General features: G+C 41.3%; 1 protein-coding gene across 4 annotated transcripts in view; it reads right to left on the bottom strand.

Moving 5' to 3' along the window:
• The window catches only part of TRAF3IP1 (TRAF3 interacting protein 1), a 74,906-nt gene that overhangs the window by 19,839 nt on the left and 33,028 nt on the right, over positions 1 to 22,039 (bottom strand). For all 4 annotated transcript variants that reach the window (XM_037850082.1, XM_037850079.1, XM_037850080.1 and 1 more), the window contains one exon: positions 19,088 to 19,164. In XM_037850082.1, coding sequence (XP_037706010.1) covers positions 19,088 to 19,164 — 77 coding nt within the window. The remainder of the gene's footprint in view (positions 1 to 19,087; positions 19,165 to 22,039) is intronic.

The raw sequence follows: 22,039 nt of genomic DNA, 5'->3' as shown, positions 1-22,039 counted from the left end.
CCCCACCCCAGAGAAAAGTAATAAAGTTGTGCCATTGTTGTGTCCACCTCAGTTTCTCCTGGACCTGTTTTACCCATATTAAATTAAAAACTCAATAAAAACCTCATTTATTCAGTCAAGTCCCTTTCTTCCTGCAATAGCTCACCACTGGAATCTGCTTTCCAAGTCAGACACAGACATACAGGAATAATAAGAGATGGGAACTAGGAAAACAAAATAAGTCTTTCTCACTCAAGATAGTGGAGCCAAAGGATGACAGAACTTCAGGATTCTGGCAACAAGCCGCTGTTCCCCAAGCCAAAGGTGTCCCCAGTGCACCTGCTCATGTAAACGCACTGGGGTCTGGGGGTGTTGCCACCGTGCCTGCTGCTCCAGGTGACCCACACCCCCTGCGATTAAGACCCTGTACTCGGAGCCAGACCAGGGTTTGGACCCAGGCTCCATCAGCTCCTCGTGGAGGGAGAGAGCCGGGGCCAGGCCAGAAGATCCCCTAAGCCTCAATGTCCTCCGCCATCCGTGGTGACCGGGGTGGACCTCAGAGAGCTGCGCTGAGGACTAAAGAAGAGAGAGCAGCCCATGGAAGGCAGCACGAGAAAGCGCATGGGGACGCTGGCCATCCGCTCCCACCACCCCATTACAAGCTGCCTGGAAAAGGTCAATTGTGCAGAGAAACATGGGCTGTGTCCAGCGACGGCCGAACCAGGCCAGGAGAACAAAGACCAGCAAAGTCCAAAGCCGCAGGGCCAGCTGGGAGGCCGGTGGCTCAGGTACAGCGCTTCTGAGCCATTCCTTTTTGGTTTGGGTCTTGTTTTCAATTTTTATCATGGTAAACTATATATAACATGAAATTGTCATTTTAGCCATTTCTAAGTGTACAGTTCATTCACAATGTTCTGCTACCATCACCTTGCTGCCTCACCACAACCTTTTTGTCACCCCCAAAGAAACTGTACCTAAAGTAATAACCCCCCGCCCAGGCCCCTGGTGGCCTCTCATCTACTTCCTCTCTCCAGGAGTTTGCCTATTTTAGATATTTCATCTGAGTGGAACTATACAATATTTGTCCTTTTGTGTTTGGCTTATTTCACTTGGTATAATGTCTTCCAGGTTCATTAACGTCGTTGAACTTATCAGAATTTCATTCTTTCCTAGGGCTGAGTGATACTGCATTGTATGAGCATACGACCTTCTGTTTGTCCATTCACCTCTCGACGGACACTCGGCCTGTTCCCACTTCAGTTGCTGAGAACAATGCTGTGATGAGCACTGGGTACAGGTATCTGTGTGAGCCCCCACTTTCAGTTCTCCTGGGTGCACACCTGGGAGATGTGCTGCTGGTGATTCTATGTTTAACCTTTTGAAGAACTGCCAAACTGTTCACTAAGCCACTCCCTTTAAGGCCTAATTTCTACATTATTTTTAAAAAACAATTTCATGATGTCTTCCTGGATACTTTCTAAAATCTTCATACCTCTTCAAAGAGTTAGAACCAGTCTTTAGTCATCAGTCTCTTCCTATCAGTGGACCCCAGACTCGCAGAAGAATCTCTAACTTGTACCAAAGCCTTTTTTATCTCCCTGCTTACTTACTGCTCTCCACTGAGCTTCATCCAGTTTTTCTTTACAGTCTGCTGAAGTGCAATCTGAATCCAGTCCTTGCAACTGGTTTCCATCGCCTGGCTTACATGACAGTATTTCCTCGTGCATTCCTTACAGTGAGTGCACACTGCTTACTAACTGAAATTAAACCCACAGATCTAAATCAAAACTAAATCAAACTAAACATACTTCTCATGCAAAGCCCAGAACAGTCTGGAAACAAGGCCAGAAAGATCCTACCAGGCCACAACCGGCTAATTTCTAGAAAAGTGATGGATATGACCTGATATGAATTTTAAATTAATGTTCTGAGTACAAATAAAATATTTAACCATCACATTATTATTCGCTGAGTAAACATAATACACAAAAGATACTGAGCATTCAACTGGGAAAGGTTTGTGGGACTATAGTTACTTACGTTTTTATAATCCAGTTTTCTTAAGTCATACATATTTCAGGTAAAATACCCTCTGATGTCTTATCCAAATCACTGATCCTTAATTGACTATACAGAGAAGGCTATTTCCTCATAATTATCTCCAAAAGTTTCATCTACATGCAATAATTTGATGGTTTATGGACCATTTCTGTGGTATGTAATATCCACAGCACTTACCTGTAGATTTTTTAAATTTTATAAGACAATTTGGTGGTGACAATTTGATTTTATATTCAAAACCTAAAATGCCCAGCCTGTATATTGGAAGACATTGCATTTGGACTTTAGACTTGGAAGGCTAAAACTATCATCTTATTTCTTTAAAAAAAAAAAAAAGAAAAAAAGACAGTACATAACAGACATGATAAAAATCAATTTGAGTGCTTCTCCAGTTTAGCAACTAAAGTTCCATTAGTGACTCGGGCAAGATGGCAGCATAGAGAGGAGTGGAAGCTAAGTAGTCCCCCTGGAACAACTACAAAAAACCAGAAACAACTAGTAAATAATCCAGAAAAACTGCGGGGGGACAAACGAGACCATCCACTCATCATACACCAACCTGAATTGGGAGGAATGCCCAAGAACACAGCATAAAATCTGTAAGTAAAACCTGCGGAACCAAGTCATGAGACCCCCTCCCCCATAGCCCGAGCTGCAGAGCCGCGTGGTGCCAGAGAGAAGCTCTCTCCCAGCAAGCGAATACAGCTCAGCTGAGCTCCAACTGGGGTTTTAATTAGCGAGTGTGAACTGCTCACTACAGGTACGCAGCCCCAAAAAACAGACAGAGGCTTTGGGTGACGACTGACCTGGGAGAGCTGGAGGGTCGCCTTGGACTGCGTCTGAAGGGGACTATCTGTTTCTTTTTTGGCTCAGTGGAGAAAGCCCCAGTCATTTTCAGTTTCCAGGGCTGTGACTCGGGGAAGGATGGAGACAGCACAAGCAGAGAGAGAGACCACTAAAATGCTAATGACCTCCACCTGGGGGGCCTGTCTTCTCTAGGAGGAAAGGGGTGGGGCCCTTTCCATTCGGAACCAGACCCCAGAGCCTGGGGGAACACGGCCATACCTCCTCACACCAGTCAAGAATTATAGGCTAACAGGATCACCTGCTGGGCAGAAAAGCACAGTGACCTGAGGCATCACAGGGTGGAGCAATTTTCTAAGACATACCCGCAGGGAAACCAGATACTGAATATTTCTTCCCTCTGGGACCTGAGCCTGTTCTGGTCTGGGAAAACCTGATTTGGATAACCAAGGAAACCATGCCTAGACAACAGAAAATTACAGCCTACACTAAGAAAAACAAAGTTATAGCCCAGTCAAAGGAACAAATCTACACTTCAACTGAGATACAGGAATTTGTACTAATGCTAAATCAAATAAAAAACTTTAGAGAAGATATTGCAAAAGAGATAGAGGCTGTAAAGGAAGCACTGGACATGTATACGGCAGAAATCAAAAGTTCAAAAAACCTACTAGTAGAATCTATGGAAATGAAAGGCACAACACAAGAGATGAAAGACACAATGGAAACATACAACAGCAGATCTCAAGAGGCAGAAGAAAACACTCAGGAACTGGAGAACAAAACACCTGAGAGCCTACACGCAAAGGAGCAGATGGAGAAAAGAATGAAAAAATATGAGCAATGTCTCTGGGAACTCAAGGATGAAACAAAGTACAATAATGTACATATCACTGGTGTCCCAGAAGGAGAAGAGAAGGGAAAGGGGGCATAAGCAATAATAGAGGAAATAATTAATGAAAATTTCCCATCTCTCGACATAAAATTACAGATCCAAGAAGCGCAGCGTACTCCAAACAGAAGAGATATGAATAGGCCTACACCAAGACACTTAATAATCAGATTATCAAATGTCAAAGACAAAGAGAGAATCCAAAAAGCAGCAAGAGAAAAGCAATCCATTACATACAAAGGAAGCTTAATAAGACTATGTGCAGATCTCTCAGCAGAAACCATGGAGGCAAGAAGGAAGTGGTGTGATATATTTAAGATACTGAAAGAGAAAATCCGCCAACCAAGAATCCTGTATCCAGCAAAGCTGTCCTTCAAATATGAGGGAGAGCTCAAAATATTTTCTGACAAACAGACAATGAGAGACTTTGTGAACAAGACACCTGTCCTACAGGAAATACTAAAGGGAGCACTACAGGGTGATAGAAGTCAGGAGTGTGTGGTTTGGAACACAATTTTGGGAGATGGTAGCACAACAATGTAAGTACACTGAACAAAGGTAACTATGAATACGGTTGAGAGAGGAAGGTGGGGAGCATGTGAGACACTACAAGAAAGGAGGAAAGATAAAGACTGGGACTGTGTAACTTGGTGTAATTTAGAGTATTCAACAATTGTGATAAAATGTACAAATATGTTCTTTTACGAGGGAGAACAAGCAAATGTCAACCTTGCAAGGTGTTAAAAATGGGGAGGCACTGGGGGAGGGATGCAATCAGCATAAACTAGAGACTGTAACTAATAGAATCATTGTATTATGCTTCCTTTAATGTAACAAAGGTGATATACCAAGGTGAATGCAGATAAGAGGGGGGGATAGGGGAGGCATGTTAGACACTTGACATTGGTGGTATTGTCTGATTCTTTATTCTACTTTGATTTAAGGTTATTTTTCCTTTTGCTGCTTCCTAGCTGTCATTTTTTTTTCCTCTTTCTTTTGCCTCTCTACCTTCTTTGACTCTCCCTCCTGCTTTGCGGAAGAAATGTAAATGCTCTTATATAGATAATGGTGAAGGTGGTGAACACATAAATGTATGACCATGCAGAAAACCATCGATTATTTACTTGGGATGGAATGTATGGTGAGTGAACAAAACCATATTAAAAAAAAATGGGTTGATGACAAAACCTCAAGGGCAATATACTGAGTGAAATAAGCCAGACACATTAGCACAATTATTGCAGGCTCTCACTGACAGGAACTAATTATAATATGTAAACTCATAGACATGAAATATAAGGTCCCAAGATATAGGACGAGGCTTAAGAATGGCGAGTGGTTGCTTAGTATGAGCAGAATCTTCAATTAGGATGAACTTAAATGTTTGAAAATGAACAGGGGTGTTGGTAGCAAGATGTGAGAATAACTAACAGCGCCGAATGGTGTGTGAATGAGGTGGAAAGGGGAAGCTCAGAGTCATATATGTCACCAGAAGGAAAGCTGGAGGTCAAAAGATGGGAATGTATGAAACTGAATCCTATGGTGACAAATGTCCATGATTAACTGTACAAATATTAGAAATCTCTTCCATGAATCAGAACAAATGTATGACAATACAATTAGAAGTTAATTAGAGAGGGACATATAGGGAAGAACTATATACCTATTACAAAATATATACTACAGTTAGTATTTCAACATTTTTTCATAAATAGTAACAAATATACTATATCAATACTACCAGTCAACAATTGAGGGGGGTTGGTTAGGGATAGGGGAGGATTAAGAGTTTCCTTTTCTTTTTTTCTTTTTTCATCTTTCACTTTATTTCTTGTCTGGAGTAATGAAAAGTTTCTAAAAATTGAACAAAAATTAAGTGTGATGGACGCACAGCTGTATGAGGGTACCCAGGGGCAAGTGATTGTACACTTTGGATCTTTGGATAATTGTATGGTATCTGAACAATCTCAATAAAAATGAAAAAAAAAAAAAAGTATGTATACCTTATATTAAGCAATCCAACAAAAAAGGGAAGTGTAAGTTAGAAATCAAAAGGAATGATAGTTCACTATGATAATACATATAGATGGCATATAGGAAGAGATGTCCTATTTCAGGCCTCTCTGTGGATGTAGAATTCTCCCAGAGAACTGGCTTATCTTCATTTCATCTACAGATATGAAATAGCCAGTGCTGGCTGAAATGGTTTTCACTGTGGTTCCTTGATCTGAAACACTTGATTCTTTAGCACCCATACCTGTCCATTGGTCATGAAGTCATTTATCTTGCTTGAACTTAGAAGATTAAACTATGACTCATGGGTAATAATATCTAATGACAGGTTACAATACAAAATATGTGGTACATGTAAATATAAGTTCTGAAGAACTTAACAGTGATTATCTAAGGAATGACATAGGGTGACTTTCCTTTTTGCTATTTTTTTTCCTCCACAATGAATGTGAATTACTTGTATAATTTTTTAAAGTGATTAAACAATTGATAACTTGAGAATGTACAGGGTTTCATTCTTAATTTGGGGCTTCCATAAGAAGAAAGCTTTTCATTCCTCTATATCCAAGCCATTACCTATTAGCCTAAAGCTGGGGCCTAGAGAAAAGTGGGACAGAGCTGTAACTTTCAGTTAAAAAAAAAAAATCCTATAATTTGACCCCTCCTCCCATTTTAAGCTAATCAAAGATACAGTGGTCATTCAGAGTTTCAAGTGCATGCTGCGTGCCAAGCATGGTTCTTGGTACTGATGACCAAACAGTCATCCAAACAGTTTCTGCCCTTGAACACTGAAGGAGAGAATCAGACAATAAATGTATTATAAGCGAGGTGGTAGTAAATGCTATATAAAAAATAAAGCTGAATAAGAGGAATCTGGAAGATGGAGAGTTCTTTTTTATACAGGGTGGTCAGATATGAAGGCAGTGAGGGAATATGTTCTAAAATTGTGGTGATGGTTACACAACATTGTGAATATACTTAAAGCCATTGACTTGTACATTTTAAATGGGTGAATTGCATGGTATATGAATTATATCTCAATAAAGCAGTTAAAAAATAAAGGAGATATCAGTGTAGTGATGGAGATGAGTCTTGAAGAATTTAAAGCAAAGATAGTAGAAGAGTAACCAGGCAAAGGAGATAAATAGAATTTGCAACAGCTTGTAGGAGGGAAATGGAATACGAATCGTGGAGCAGAAAGCAAAAGAAGATGAAGATGGGAAAACAGTCACAGGCCATGTCATGGGAAGGAACATGGACTTTATGGTGAAGTCAGAAATAAGGCACTGGAGGGTTTTAAGCCAGGAAGTGATAACAGGTTTTGCATTTTAGAAAGATGACTGTAGGTATCGTAGAAGGAAGCTAGATGAAAGTTAGAAAGCTCTTGCAATGGTTCAAACTAGAGATATTTCAGGGACTCAACTAGGGCAATGGTAGAAGGAATGAGAGTAACAGATTCAACGAATATACAGGAAGTAAAATCTATAGGACTTGGTAATTGAATGAGAAAGAAAGGATGAAGAATCTAGAATAATTCCAAGTTTGTGGCTTGGTCACCAGGCCATTAAATGAAATAAGGAACTCAGGAGTAGAAACAGTATTTAGAATGAGTTGGGAGAGATATGCTGAGTTTCAATTTTATACAATAATTTTGAGGTGTTTGTGGGATATACAAGTGGAGATGTCCAACAGACGCTTGGACATACAATTCTAGAGGTTGGAGATAAGGAATTCAGAATTGCCAGTATAAAGGATGTAGTTTAAAACAAATGGAGGGGTGGGCAATATGGTGGCATAGAGAGGAGTGAATTTAGTCCCCTGGAACAACTAATGAACAACCAGGAACAACTAGTAAATAATTTGAAATAACTGCTGGGAGACAACCATGACTGTATAACTCAGTGAAACCTACTAGAGTGCACAACAATTGTGATAAAATGTACAAATATGTTTTTACATGAGGGAGAACAGATGAATGTCAACCTTGCAGGGTGCTAAAGATGGGGTGATATTGGGGAAAAAATACAATCAAACTAGAGACTACAGTTAACAGAAACATTGTATTATGCTTCCTTTAGTGTGACAAGGGCAATATACCAAGGCTAAATGCCTTTAAGGGGAGGCCTGAAAACAAACAGGAAGGGGTATGGGACTCTTGGCATTGGTGATGTTGTCCGACTCTTTTACTCTACTTTAAGTTAACTCTATCTTTCCTTGTGATGCTTTTTAGCTGTCATGTTTTTTTTTCTTTCTTTTTCTTTCTCTTTTGTCTTTCTACCTTCTTTGACTCTTCCTCCTTCTTTGTGGAAGAAATGGAGATGTCCTTATATAGATAGTGGTGATGGTGGTGAATACATAAATACATGACTATACAGGGAACCATCAATTGTTTACTTAGGATGGAAAGCATGGTGGGTAGACAAAACCATCTTAAAAAAAATGGATTGATGAAGAAATCTTGAGGGCACTACATTGAGTGAAATAAATCAGACACATAAGGACAAATATTGCATGGTCTCACTGATATGAACTAATTATAATATGTAAACTCATAGACATGAAATATAAGTTACCAGGACATAGAACGAGGCTAAAGAATGGGGAGCAGTTGCTTATTATGAGCAGGATGTTCAACTAGGGTGAACTTAAGTGTTTGGAGATTGACAGAGGTGATAGTAGCATGTTATTGTGAGAAGAACTAACAGTGCTGAATGGTGTGTGAATGTGGTGGAAAGGGGAAGCTTAGAGTCATGTATGTCACCAGAAGGAAAGTTGGAGGTTAAAAGATGGGAATGTACAAAACAGTGAATCTTGTGGTGGACAATCTCTGTGATTAACTGTACAAATATTAGAAATCTCCTTCATGAACTAGAACAAATGTATGACACTATAACTGGAAGTTAATAATAGAGGGGTATATAGTGAAAAAATATATGCCTATTGCAAATTATGTACTACAGTTAGTAGAATTTTAACATTCTTTCATCAATAGCAACAAATGTACTATACCAATGCTTTGAGTCAATAATGGGGCAGAGGTGGTTAGGGATATGGGAGGATTTGAGTCTTCTTTTTTTGTCTTCATATCTTTTCTGGAGTAATGAAAATGTTCTAAAAATTGAAAAAAAATAATTGTGGTGATGGATGCACAGCTGTATGATGGTGCTGTGGGCAACTGATTGTGCACTTTGGATCTTTGGATAATTGTATGGTATGTGAACAATCTCAATAAAATTAACTTAAAAAAAAAAAAAAGTCCCATCAGTGAAGAAAGATGATATCATATGTCCCCTTTTATTTATTTCACAGCCATTCCAAAGGAAACACTATACCTAACAAAAGAAAACATCCAATAATACCAGAACCAAAAACATCCAAAGTAAAAATACTTCTATCAGGAACAGACCCCCAGTTGAGGGGTTTGGGATAGTATTTTCTAACAGGGCTAAAGTATTTGTGAGGAAACCATACCACCTGGCTACACAACAGGAAATAATTTTAAGATCTACTCAGACCACCAAAGGAAAATAGATGAAGACTGAAATCCCTGACTTTCATATAAGAATTCACCTGTACATAGTCACTATAATATATTTAGTTATTGTAAATAAGATACAACATGTTCCTGACACGGTCACTTCATCCATTCAAGAAGCATATCAAGACACAACAGCTTCTTATATTCCCCAAAAAAATGCTTCCTTAAGGTGGTTGTCCATAATCTCTACTGCATGGCTGCTCCGTCAGGCCCTCAGTACAGCTTCCTCTCAGAATGTGAGTCAAAGTCAACCCACACCAAGTCCCCATCTGCAGAAGATGTGGCATCCCCTCCCGTGCCCCCAGAACAAGGCTTCACAGACCAGGAAGTGGGGAAGAGAGAAAAATCACAAAAACTTTAAATGAACTAAAGGAGAAAGAAATCTACAAAGAGAAACACTACAAAAGCACCTACTGCAAAATAAAGAATTTAAAACCAAAAAAAAAAGCATCTGCCACATTCAATTAGAACAAATATAAAAAGAAAATGAAAACTGAGGGAAAATAATGTAAGAGGAGGATGAAAAACTAAGAACGAGACATTTAAACGGTACTGTAAAGTAAATGAAAAGTTTTTGAAATTGCTGGCCATTACTCTAAAGCATTTCCATTTATAAAGCTTTAGAAAGCACAAGAATCATTATAATATAACTGCTTTTTTGGTTGTTTTTTAAAAAAAACTTCATAAACCTGAAGAAAGAAAAAATGCTGGCATGAGCTAACATTTTATTATTAATAAAGTTTATATTTCCTCTTGAAAAGAGAGCAAATAAGTCCAGATAATGAAGAAAATGCCCAAAGCAATGTGATTCACATATTTATTCTATAATGTATTGTTCAAGTGCATTAGGACAATAAGAAATGGTTTTTCTTCTGATGCAACTTCAAAGAAGGGCTGGAGAGATGCCCAGATCACATATGTGTATTTCCTTAGCACTGAAATAAATGCTCCCTCCAAAAAATTAAAGAGTACAGAGACTAAGGGCACACTGCAATTTATATGAAAAGCAGAGAAAACATCTACGATTTGAACTTCTAAATGAGGCAGAGAGAAGATAACCGATTAATACTGTGACCAACATTTACAAATCAATAATGATGACAGGTAGAAAAGGTCTAGACGCTTTGAGAACATTCCTACAATCGCCTCTCCCTGAAATCAACACTGAAGCCTCGACCTAAAAAACAGAAAGCAGACATACTCGCAAGCTCTTCGGAACACTTATAAAAACTGCTAAATCCACAGGGACCGTGCATTTGGTGAAACCAGGAGTCTGCATTCTGAAACGACTGAGTGAGCCGGCTGAAAGTCTGGCGGCCACACTGCAGTGCAGGGAAACTGTGGGTTGGCGTTTGGAGATTGACTAGTTCTTTTAAAAAAACAAACAAACCTGGGAGCAGCTGTGGTTACAACAGTGAGAACCACGCAGTGAAGCATGGCAGGAGTGGGCTGTGCCAACTTCTCGGTGTCTGGCGTGGAGGATAGCCTGCTGCTGATTGTCTCAGGGCCAGGGGGGCAGAGGGGAGCCAAAAGGAGAAAGAAACCGTGCCCCTTGCAGCCATCTCCCTGGCAGGCTGGGAATGCTCCTGCCTGGGGCCAGAGCTATAGCCCAGAGCCGTGCCAAGAAACCCACTGTGACAAGGAGTGTTTCCCACAGCACTGTGCACACACCACAATATCGGCCATGGACAGTGGCCTTTAGTGCACCCACAGCTAACTGTCCTGGAGCTGGGAAGGTGGAGCTGTGCAAAAAGGGAGAAATTAACAAGCCCCATTCAGCCATCTTTACAGCAGGCTGGAAGCGCCCCTGCATGGCCCGACAGCCCAGGGCTTCCCTGGAGGGCCGGCACGCACTTGTGACGTGACGCAGCCTTCCCTCAGCAGAGGTCCTGGAAGAGCACGGCTGAGAAGAGGAACCCGCTCGGAAATCCCAGGGATCCTACGCCAATACCAAGGACTTCTGGGTCAGCAGCAGAGACAATCCGTGGCGAGACTGAAATGAAGGTTTAGACTCTTGCAACAGCCTTAAATCTCCAGGAACACCTGGGAGGTTTGATTATTAAAGCTGCCCTGCCTCCCTAACCACCCAGACACACGTCCCACATTCAGGGCAACAGAACCAACAACACACCCAAACTTAGTGCACCAATTGAACCCCACAAGAATCAGATCCCCACACACCACAAAGACAAAGTTGGGGAGAACTGACTTTAGGGGAATAGGTGACTCATGGACACCATCTGCTGGCTAGTTAAAGAAAGTGTATGCCACCAAGCTGTAGATCTGACAAATTAGAGATCAGTATTTTTTATATCCAGAAAGAACCCCATCAAGTAAAGCAAATGCCAAGAGGCCAAAAACAACAGAAAATTTTAAAGCACATGATAAAACCAGATGATATGGAGAACCCAAACCCAAACACCCAAATCAAAAGATCAGAAGACACACAGTACTGGGTGCAATTAATCAAAGAACTAAAGTCAAACAATGAGAGCATGGCACAGGATATAAAGGACATGAAGAAGACCCTAGAAGAGCATAAAGAAGAAATTGCAAGAGTAAATAAAAAAATAGAAGATCTTATGGAAATAAAAGAAACTGTAGGCCAAATTAAAAAAACTCTGGATACTCATAATACAAGATTAGAGGAAGCTGAACAACAACTCAGTGTCCTTGAGGACCACAGAACAGAAAATGAAAGAACAAAAGAAAGAATGGGGAAAAAAATTGAAAAAACCGAAATGGAACTCGGGGATATGATAGATAAAATAAAATGTCCAAATTTAAGACTCATTGGTGTCCCAGAAGGGGAAGAGAAGGGTAAAGGTCTAGAAAGAGTATTCAAAGAAATTGTTGGGGAAAACTTCCCAAACCTTCTACACAATATAAATACACAAAGCATAAATGTCCAGTGAACTCCAAATAGAATAAATCCAAATAAACCCACTCCAACACATATTCTGAGCAGACTGACAAATACTGAAGAGAAGGAGCAAGTTCTGAAAGCGGCAAGAGAAAAGCAATTCACCACATACAAAGCAAACAACATAAGACTAAGCAGTGACTACTCAGCGGCCACCATGGAGGCGAGAAGGCAGTGGCACGACATATTTAAAATTCTGAGAGAGAAAAATTTCCAACCAAGAATACTTTATCCAGCAAAACTCTCCTTCAAATTTGAGGGAGAGCTTAAATTTTTCACAGACAAACAAATGCTGAGAGATTTTGCTAATAAAAGACCTGCCCTACTTCAGATACTAAAGGGAGCCCTACCAACAGAGAAACAAAGAAAGGAGAGAGAGATAGAGAGAAATTTAACAGACATATATAGAACATTACATCCCAAATCACCAGGACACACATTCTTCTCTAGTGATCACGGATCTTTCTCCAGAATAGACCATATGTCGGGACATAAAACAAGCCTCAATAAAAAAAAAAAAAAAAAATTTGAATATATTTAAAGCACATTCTCTGACCACAGTGGAATACAAATAGAAGTCAATATCCATCAGAGACTTAGAAAATTCACAAACAACTGGAGGGTAAAAATGAAGGGGAGATGAAAACACTCCCGGATAATCAAAAGCTGAGGGACTTCATCACCAGTAGATCAGTCCTATAAGAAATGCTAAAGGGAATTGAGCAGGCTGAAAGGAAGGGACACTAAACAACTGACTGAAACCACATGAAGAAATAAAGATTTCCAGTAAAGATCACATGGTAAATATAAATACCAATACTACTGTATTTTTTATTTGTAACTCCACTATTTACTTTCTACAGGATCTAAAATACATAAACTATAATGATAAATCAGTGGTTTTGGACTCAATGTAAAATATGTAATTTTTGTCAAGAACTACATAAAGATGGGGGAATGGAGGTGTATAGGAACATAGTTTACATGTCTTACTGAAGTTAAGTTGGTATCAAAGAAAAATAAGATTGTTAAAGATTTAAGAGGTTCAATTTAAGCCCCACAGTAAACACAAAGAAAGTATCAGAGAATATGACCATAGAGATGAAAAGTAGAGTATGGGTTCCAAGAAGTGGGAGAAGGGGCAATGGGGAGTTAAGAAATGACTGTAGGGTTTCTGTTGGGGTGAAGAGAAATTTCTAGTAATGGATGGTGGGAAGGTGATAGCATTACAACATTCTAAATGTGATTAATTCCACTAATGGAATGCTAGGGAGGGGTTGGAATGGGAAGATTTAGGCTGTACATATGTTTCCACAATGGATTAAAAAAAAAAAAAAAAAAAAGACAGTCTAAACAGATAATGACAATTAAATGCCAAGGATTATCCTGGATGGGATCTGAGGATGGACGAGAGGAGGCTCAAAGGGATACAGTTGGGACATAAGGAAAAAAAAAAAGGAAATATAGAATCTAAGCTTTGTATCAATGTTGAATTTCTTGAACTTAGCTGCGCTTAATGGGATTGCATAAAAGAATGTTCTTATTCATGGGAAATGTATATGTGAATTATATTGTTTGTTCAAGGATGTGTGCAGCTTGCTCTCATATGTTCAGAAGACAGAGCAATAGATGATGGATGATAGGGAGGGAGGGAGGGAGGGAGGGAAAGAAAGAAATGGTGGTGTGACAGGATGTTAAAGATGGTGGATTGCAGTATCGGTGGAGGGGGGAGGGGTATGCTGGAGTTCTGTGTATGGGGTTTGTATTGTTTTTGCATCTGTTCCTGTAAGTCTGAATTTATTTCAAAATAAAATTTAAATAAATAAATAAATGAGTATTTTGCTACAGAGGCTAGAAAAAGCAAACACCCAAACGAACTAAAAGAAAAAACCAGAGTATAAATTAATGAAATGAAAACAAAACAAAGGGGAATATCTATAAAACCAAAAGTTGATTTGTAGCTAGAGGATGTCAATTTTAATAATTTTTCCAAAGTCTCATCAAGAGAAAAAAAAGAAGACAAATTTTAGGAAGAGAGGAGAAACTATAATAACTGATAAAAATTTTTTAATCATAAAAGTATACTTCAGATGTCTTTATGCCATTATGCTGGAAAAGATAAATGAAATAATTTTTTAGAGATTCGCTATAGATGAGTGTGCTCGTTGACCCCGGTTTCTGACCTCCCTTTCTCACAGCAAAGCTTCCGGCCACCATGCAGCCCCCAAGTAACAGATATGCTGATTCCAGAAACCCTCAGGCCCCTGCCAGACAGGCAGCCTCCTCCACCTACCCATGTGCCTTGCAAATATCATTTTCCACATGTGTGATGCAGTGAGAAAATCTGGCAAATTCTAGTCTACAGCAACAAAACCTAAACAAATGGATGCCTGGAATAAAGATGTCACTTTGTGGTCTCCTTTGTGATAAGGTTCTGGCCAATGTAGAAGAGGCATCCTCAGCTTCCAATAAATATCCTTAAAAATAAGGACATGCCCATCTCCTTCCTCCCCTTTCCTCATTCCTGCTGGCTGGAAAGCAGTCATGAAGGCTGGAGCTGGGGCAGCCACCTTGTCCCAGGAGGAGATCTGAGGAACGGAGGAAAGAGGCAGAAGGTATGTGGCTCACTGGCACTGGACTGCCACCTCCAGACCTGAGCTCGTGAGAGAAAAGACTTATATTTCATTTAGGTCACTACTATTTTAGAGTTCCCTTCACTTGCAGATGAACCTAATCCTGATTGAAACGTTAATTACCAAAACAAACTCAAGAAGAAACAGAAAAACTGAAAGTATCATTAAAGAAACTGAATTGGCAAAAAGGAGGAGGAGGAAGAGGGGGAGAGGAGGAGGGGGGAGGGGAAGAGGAAGAGGAAGAGGGGAGGGTCTGTTTGTGAGAACAGAAGAGCTGCCAGCATTAAGACTCAAATGCCAAGAGCAGAATGAAAAGAGGAGGGTCCAGCAGGGGGATGGAGAAAGAGCAGCCCGTGGGCAGGAGAAGCCCAGGACGCGACGTCCTGGGAGCCCGATGGAGGAGGAGCACCGGAAGGAGGGAGCGGCCCACCGTGCCCAGTGCTGCCGATCGTTTCAGTAAGGGGAGGATGGAGACTCAAACACAGGCATCAGCAACAAGGAGGTCATGGGGCCTGGACAAGCGCAATGCCGGCGAGAACTGGGGCCAAAGGCCTCACTGGGATGTCAGGAGAGAAGGGGCAGGGGGCAGCGTGGGTGGTGAGTGGGGGGATCCTTCCAAGGAGGCAGCTACAGAGAGGGGCAGGGCAATGGCAAGGGGAGATTAATCCAATTCCAGGCAAAATCACAACAGGACTTTTGAAGGAATCAGATGGGCTGATTGTAAAATAAAGGTGAAAAATCAAGAGCTAAGAACAATAGCCAAGACCCTGCGGTGAAAAGAGAGGAACAATTAGAAAGTCTCTCCCTAACTCAAAACATAGTGCTCTAAACCAGGAGGAGCACGAGAGGGGGCCCCAGGCACACCCTAGAAGGGACAAGGGCCGGACCCCTCCCAGAGAGCCGGAGCTCACAGGGGGACAGCAGATGGCTACCTCCCAGCCAAGCACCCCCGGCAGATTAGAGACCTAATGTGAAAAGGGAAACCAAAGGAATTAGGAAGTATTGAGACTACCTTTATAATCAGAATAGCACAGAATTTTTACAACAAGAGCAAAAACAACTTTCAGAGAATTGAATGATAAAATTTTATATCAAAATTTAAAATATTTATACATAAGAAGACAAAGTTAGACAAACAGATTGAGAAGCTATTTACAGTGTATGAGAAATGAGAGGTTTGATTCTATAATATATAAAGAATGCCTACAACCCAAGAACAAAATGACAAACACCACCAAAGAAACATGGGCTAAGACGCGAGCAAGCAATACACTAGAGGAAACAACAATGGCCAATTCCAAACTCCTAGGAGCTCTGAAAACGTAAAGACTTTTCATAAACTTGACACCAAAACTCATTTGAGGCTATTTTTTGCATTTTGTCCTCCCACTTAGTGTGACTGCTCACCCTCTCTGCTGGAGAACTACAAAGTGTCTGATCACCTGAGCTCACTGGGGCATTAGATGCTGTATGGAATGCACATCTCATTACATTTCTAAACTCCAAGCCATCTGCAGCACAAGGGCTCTGCATAAAGGACTGTGAACCTGCGCCTGTCTTATGAGGACTTCATGCAAACTGAGATAATAAACACAAAGCAGAGAGAAGCAGGTAACAAATGTGAGTTATCATTAACATGAAGAAAACCAGAAATATGCAACTTCATATCCATCAGGTTGGCAAAAAATTTTTTAAGTATGACAATTCAACAAACAATGCCTATACATCTGACATCACAGATACCACATGCAAACAAACAAGCAAACTTGGACCCATACCTCCACTCCATAAAAAAATTAACTCAAAAGGTAAAACTCTAGAAGTTCTAGAAGAAAACATACAAGACGACATTTGTGACTGTAGTTTAGGCAAATATTTCTTAGCTATGACATCAAAAGCATCATCTGTCAAAGAACAAACTGATAAAATTGGACTTCATCAAAATTTAAAACTTCAGACAAGCCAGAAACCAGAAGAAAATATTTTTAAATCATTTTTGATAAAGGACTTGTATCCAGAATATATAGAATAAGAAAAAGAGCAACCAAGTTTAAAAAATGGACAAAAACTCTGGACACTTTACCAAAGAAGACACAAGGATGGCAAATAAGCACATGAAAAGAGGTTCAACCTCATCAGTCATTGGGGGGGGGGGGGCAGGGAGGGGCCAGAAGAAGGGACTGCCAGGGGCTCCAGGAAACATCTAGGGATGACGGAGATGGTCGTGGCCTTGCCAATGGCTGGCACAGATGTGTGCAGGCAGACTTCCGTTCCAGCGGGACAGCAACTTGGGATGGGGACTTAGAGGAGTAACCTGGCAATTTCTGGTAAGGGTGAGGGGCCTGCATATGCTACGGCACAGCCATTCTGAGTCTGGGTCAGCAATCCACAGCCAGCACGCCAGTCCTGCTTTTGTAAATGAAGTGTCACTGGAACACGACCCCGCTGTTTGTTTACATACTGCCCTTGTGCAACAAGGCAGAGCCCAGCAGTTGCAAGAGGGACTAACAGCAAAAAGCTGGGAAAACCTAAATGTCCATTAGCAAGGGAAGGGATGAACAAATGATGGAATACTTAATCATCAATTAAAATGAATAAACTAGACCTACAGGTATCAGAACGTGGAGGGGCTCAGAAATTTGCTGCCTGAAGAAAGAAAACAAGCTGCTTAACAATCTCAACAACAGGAGAGCATTAAAAACTCAAAGAACAATACTATATACATATAATAGTAAACATATAAGAATACTGGTGACAGGAATATAAAAATTTAGGAGGATACATACCAAATTCACCTTAGGGGTTGTCCTCGAAAGAATGGAGGGGGCAGGGACAAATGGGCCTTCACCTTTACCTGTATATTGGTATTTCTTTTAACTACGGAAATCTAATTAAAAGTATTTGGAAGACCAACAAGCAGAACAAATCTGATGTTCATCAACATCCTAATGAAAGCAGAGTACAGGCTCGCTGACTCTTCCCCACCAAATTACAGTGCCCGTCACCCCTGACGCTGAAACACTTACTAGCTGTGCTTTTCCAGAGCAGTAAATGTTCACTAATAAACAAGGACCCTTTTTTCCCCCTTTATCTTCTGAAGTCAAAAGGTTTATGAATCTGAAATTTACTCTTCAGAGGAAACTTTGAAACACAAGCCTGGTGCGCACTGCATAAAAAAGCACAGCTGTAAAATTTAAACCGACTTGAGGCTCCAAGCTTCCCCACGTGCACAGCCTGGAGGGCTCCGCTCAAGGTTTTGGGGGAGCCAGTCTCAGGAGTGTCGCCAGGAACACCAGGACAAGCCCTCATGGGTACGAAAAGGACCATGACACGCTAACATTCCACGGCAAGAGACAACAGATGCAGAAAGGTACTTTCCTTTCAAATGGACAAACGGTGGGGCTGCCAGGAAAGCCTCAGGGGCACGGCTCCCCAAGTGTTATTTTAAAGAGGTTCACTCCAACGCCCCAAAGGACTCCACCCTGCACACTCAAGATGACAGCTGCCAGCCTCGGCTGCACAGCAGTCCCCACTGCCATTTCAGGCTGTATCTTCACAACAAACCAGACATTTTAAGTGGGATTATCTAAAAGAACCATTAATTCAGCTGCGAAAAAAGAAATATATAACTTACAACATTGTTGGTTGATAAAGGTAACTACCAAAGTGCCTTCTGCTTTTAAAAAAAAAAAAAAAAAAAAGTGAATATTTATTGCGACATTTTAAAATGACTGCAGCAGAAACCTGTCCGTGGCACCTGAGGTACATCATCTGACCCCACAGGTGTTCACCCCAACACCGCAGGCCCAGGGAAAGTGAGGTCTGTGAGGACCACTGGGGAGCCAGACACAGTCACACGCATGTTTAAAAGCCCGGCTGGAACTCTGGCCTGCACCAGCCTGATTTTGCAGTCAGGGCCAGGCGGCCAGCCTCTCCCTGCAAGCAGAGCACAGTGGGGTGGGCCAGGCGGGAAGGGGAAGGGGTCCGCCTCCTACAGAGAGCCCAGGGTCGGGGTAGGACAAGCCTGGGGCTCCTGACCCCAACAGAGCTGGGCCCGGGAAACAACCCACGCAGAAAGAACCCCACATCGGCTATCCCCACAATGAGGCGGGCAGGGGAATGATGTTCAAAGACGTGAGGAGACATCACTGGGGATCATAAAAGCCACTGATATGCCTCTGACTTTTAAATACGAGTGTGTGAAACAGCTAAAATCTCAGTGTTTACATCAGCCGTTCCATTACCTTCTCTCCAGATTTCGGTGACTGCTGCAGCTTCTCATAATCTTTCTTGGTCTCCAGAATCTTTTTCACCAGTCCACCTGTTGAAAAGCCACGGTTTTATGTTAACATTTATTCTCCACCTCAAGAAACTATTCCGAATGGATAGAGGGATAACGGGAATACAGAGTTGTTCTTACTTCCTACTCCACACTGAAAAGAGCCTCAAATAAACTTCATTTGATAAAAGTCGCTAGATTAATTCAACAGCTGGCAGTTGAAATTAACTAAAATGTCAGGGAGTTCCAAGGGGGCCCCGTGTCTCTGAATAGACCTGGTTTTGTACAATAACCTTGGAACCATCTGAATATTTTACACAAAGAAAAAAAACAAAATTTTCAATGCCTACAAACTGAAAGCAAAATGAAACCAATGAATTTACCATATCAAATTAGCAACCTAAACTAATGGAGAAGAATTATTTCACAACTTTAAAAAACAGGAACTGACTGTAAACCCTAATGGGACATACTTTAAGGACAAAAAGACAAACCTATACAAAATAAAATCCCAAAGTGTTTTCGGTCATCACACAGTTGTAAACTGACACTGACGCTGCTGATCTAAAATCGCAATGTGCAAATCACAGGATCAGGCAAAACAAGCAGGCGGTGATGCTGGGGCCTGACTGGGGACCCGAGACAGAGAGATGCATGAAATCAAAGAACTTGGGTTCAACCCAGCAACCCTAAATTTGGATTGGAAATAACAGCATGAACTCAGGATAGATTTTCTTATTTTAAAAATGCTCTACTCTGTCCAGTGAAAACACCTAAAAAACCACAACCAGCCCAGAAGCCACCGCCCCCAGGTTCCTTGCAGAAACAGCAGGTTCCAGATATGGGGCCAGAGATACACAAAATGAGCCTGAAACCTGTCGTCATATCATAAAATAAAGAAGCAATCAACATCTCCTGATGGTGTCAGAAGGTCCCACTGGCCAAAGACTGGGCAACTTGAACTTCACTAAGAAAACCGAGCCAGATTGAAGCATATTAAGTATGTTAAAATTCCTTGATTTCACATAAACACCAAAAAAAAACAAAAAAAAACCCAAACCTTCATTAGTCACCTTTTATGGATGGCAGGAAACAAACTCACTATTATGACAACTGGTGAATAAAAGGCAAGTATGGAGCATTCAGCCTGCCTCTTCCAGGGATGGAATCGGAGGGTAATCGGACACGGCCAGAGAGGGAAATCTTTGCACCACAGAGACCTCCAGCCAAAAAATGAGGAAAGAATAATAGTTCAAGAAAAATCACCATTTTGCAATCCTGAATGTTGAAATAAAAGGCTTATCCCAGTCTCCCTCTGGGAGAGTACCTCTTTGTTGCTCAGATGTGGCCCTCTCTCTCCCTCTAGCTAAGCCAACTCGGCAGGTGAACTCACTGCCCTCCCCCTACGTGGGACTGACCCCCAGGGGTGTAAATCTCCCTGGCAATGCAGGATGTGACTCCCAGGGATGAATCTGAACCTGACATCATGGGATTGAGAACATCTTCTTGACCAAAAGGGAGATGCAAAATGAAACGAAATAAAGTTTCAGTGGCTGAGAGATTCCAAATGGAGTCGAGAGATCACTCTGGTGAACATTCTCATGCACTATATAGATAACACCTCTTAAGTTTTAGTGTATTGGAATAGCTAGAAATAAATACCTGAAACTATCAAACTCCAACCCAGTAGCCTTGACTCTTGAAGATGATTGTATAACAATGTAGCTTACAAGGGGTGACAGTGTGATTGTGAAAACCTTGTGGATTGCACTCCCTTTATCCAGTGTATGGATGGATGAGTAGAAAAATAGGGACAAAAAACTAAGTGAAAAATAGGGTGGGAGCGGGGGGATGATTTGGGTGTTCTTTTTTATTTTTCATTCTTATTTTCACTTTTTCTGGTACAACGAAAATGTTCAAAAAATAGGCTGGAGTGATGAATGCAGAACTATATGATGGTACCGTGAACAACTGATTGCACACCATGGATGACTGTATGGTATGTGAATATATCTCAATAAAACTGAATTTAAAAAAAAAAAAGTCTATCCCAAGCAGAAACACCCAGACATTATGAAGAATGAGCACCACCTACCAAACATTCTTGCCCAGTTATCAAACCTGCATCCCATCAAACCTCTAGAATCAATTTACAGGACATACGGGAAATCAAAGACTAAACTATAACATACTACGGGGGTATAATGAGCAATATCTGACCACAAGAAACTCTAAAGGACAAACCTGGCTCCTTCAGCAAATTAATTATGAGGGGGAAGGAGGGCAGGAGGCGGAACCTGCAGATTAAAGTTAGAGCCTTCAACTGCGTCAGGGCCTTATTTGGATCCTCACTCAAACTATAAAAAAAAATATGAGACAACTGGAAAAACTGGGTGTTTGGTGATATTAAAGAATGACCATTAAATTTGTTTTATATGCACCAATGGAATTGTGGTTTGGTCTTTTGGGTTTTTTTAAGTGTCCTTATCTATTAGAGATACACACAACACGTCTTCCGATACAGGGATGTTACCTGGGATTTCAAAACCACCTGAGGGGCGAGGGGCTGGGGGCTGGGGGTGAGTGTGGAGGTGCAGGTACCACTGGCTGCCTCGAGGTGCCCCCTGTTGAAGAGGGGTGAAGGCTACAGAAGCGACCATGCTCAGGAAAAGAACGAGAGAAGAGAACGAGTGGCCTCACAGGACCGTAGCTCGTCCACTTCTACCATCCAGTCTTTGGGATGGAGAAGAGCCGCCCAGCAGGAGCTCCCAGCTACATGCCGGGGTCCTGGGGCGGCTGTCCCTGTCCCCCAGGGTAGGCTTACAGCACCCACAACTGCCTAGAACACAAACCATCAACACAGGAGGGACGCAGGTCTCCTATCTACTGCTACCCCGATCCCTGACCAGAAAACGGA

Source organism: Choloepus didactylus, chromosome 9 (genome assembly GCF_015220235.1).
Source record: "Choloepus didactylus isolate mChoDid1 chromosome 9, mChoDid1.pri, whole genome shotgun sequence".
Classification (NCBI taxonomy): Eukaryota; Metazoa; Chordata; class Mammalia; order Pilosa; family Megalonychidae; genus Choloepus; species Choloepus didactylus.
Note: the sequence above shows the minus strand (reverse complement) of the source record. Positions and strands in the feature narration are given on the sequence as shown.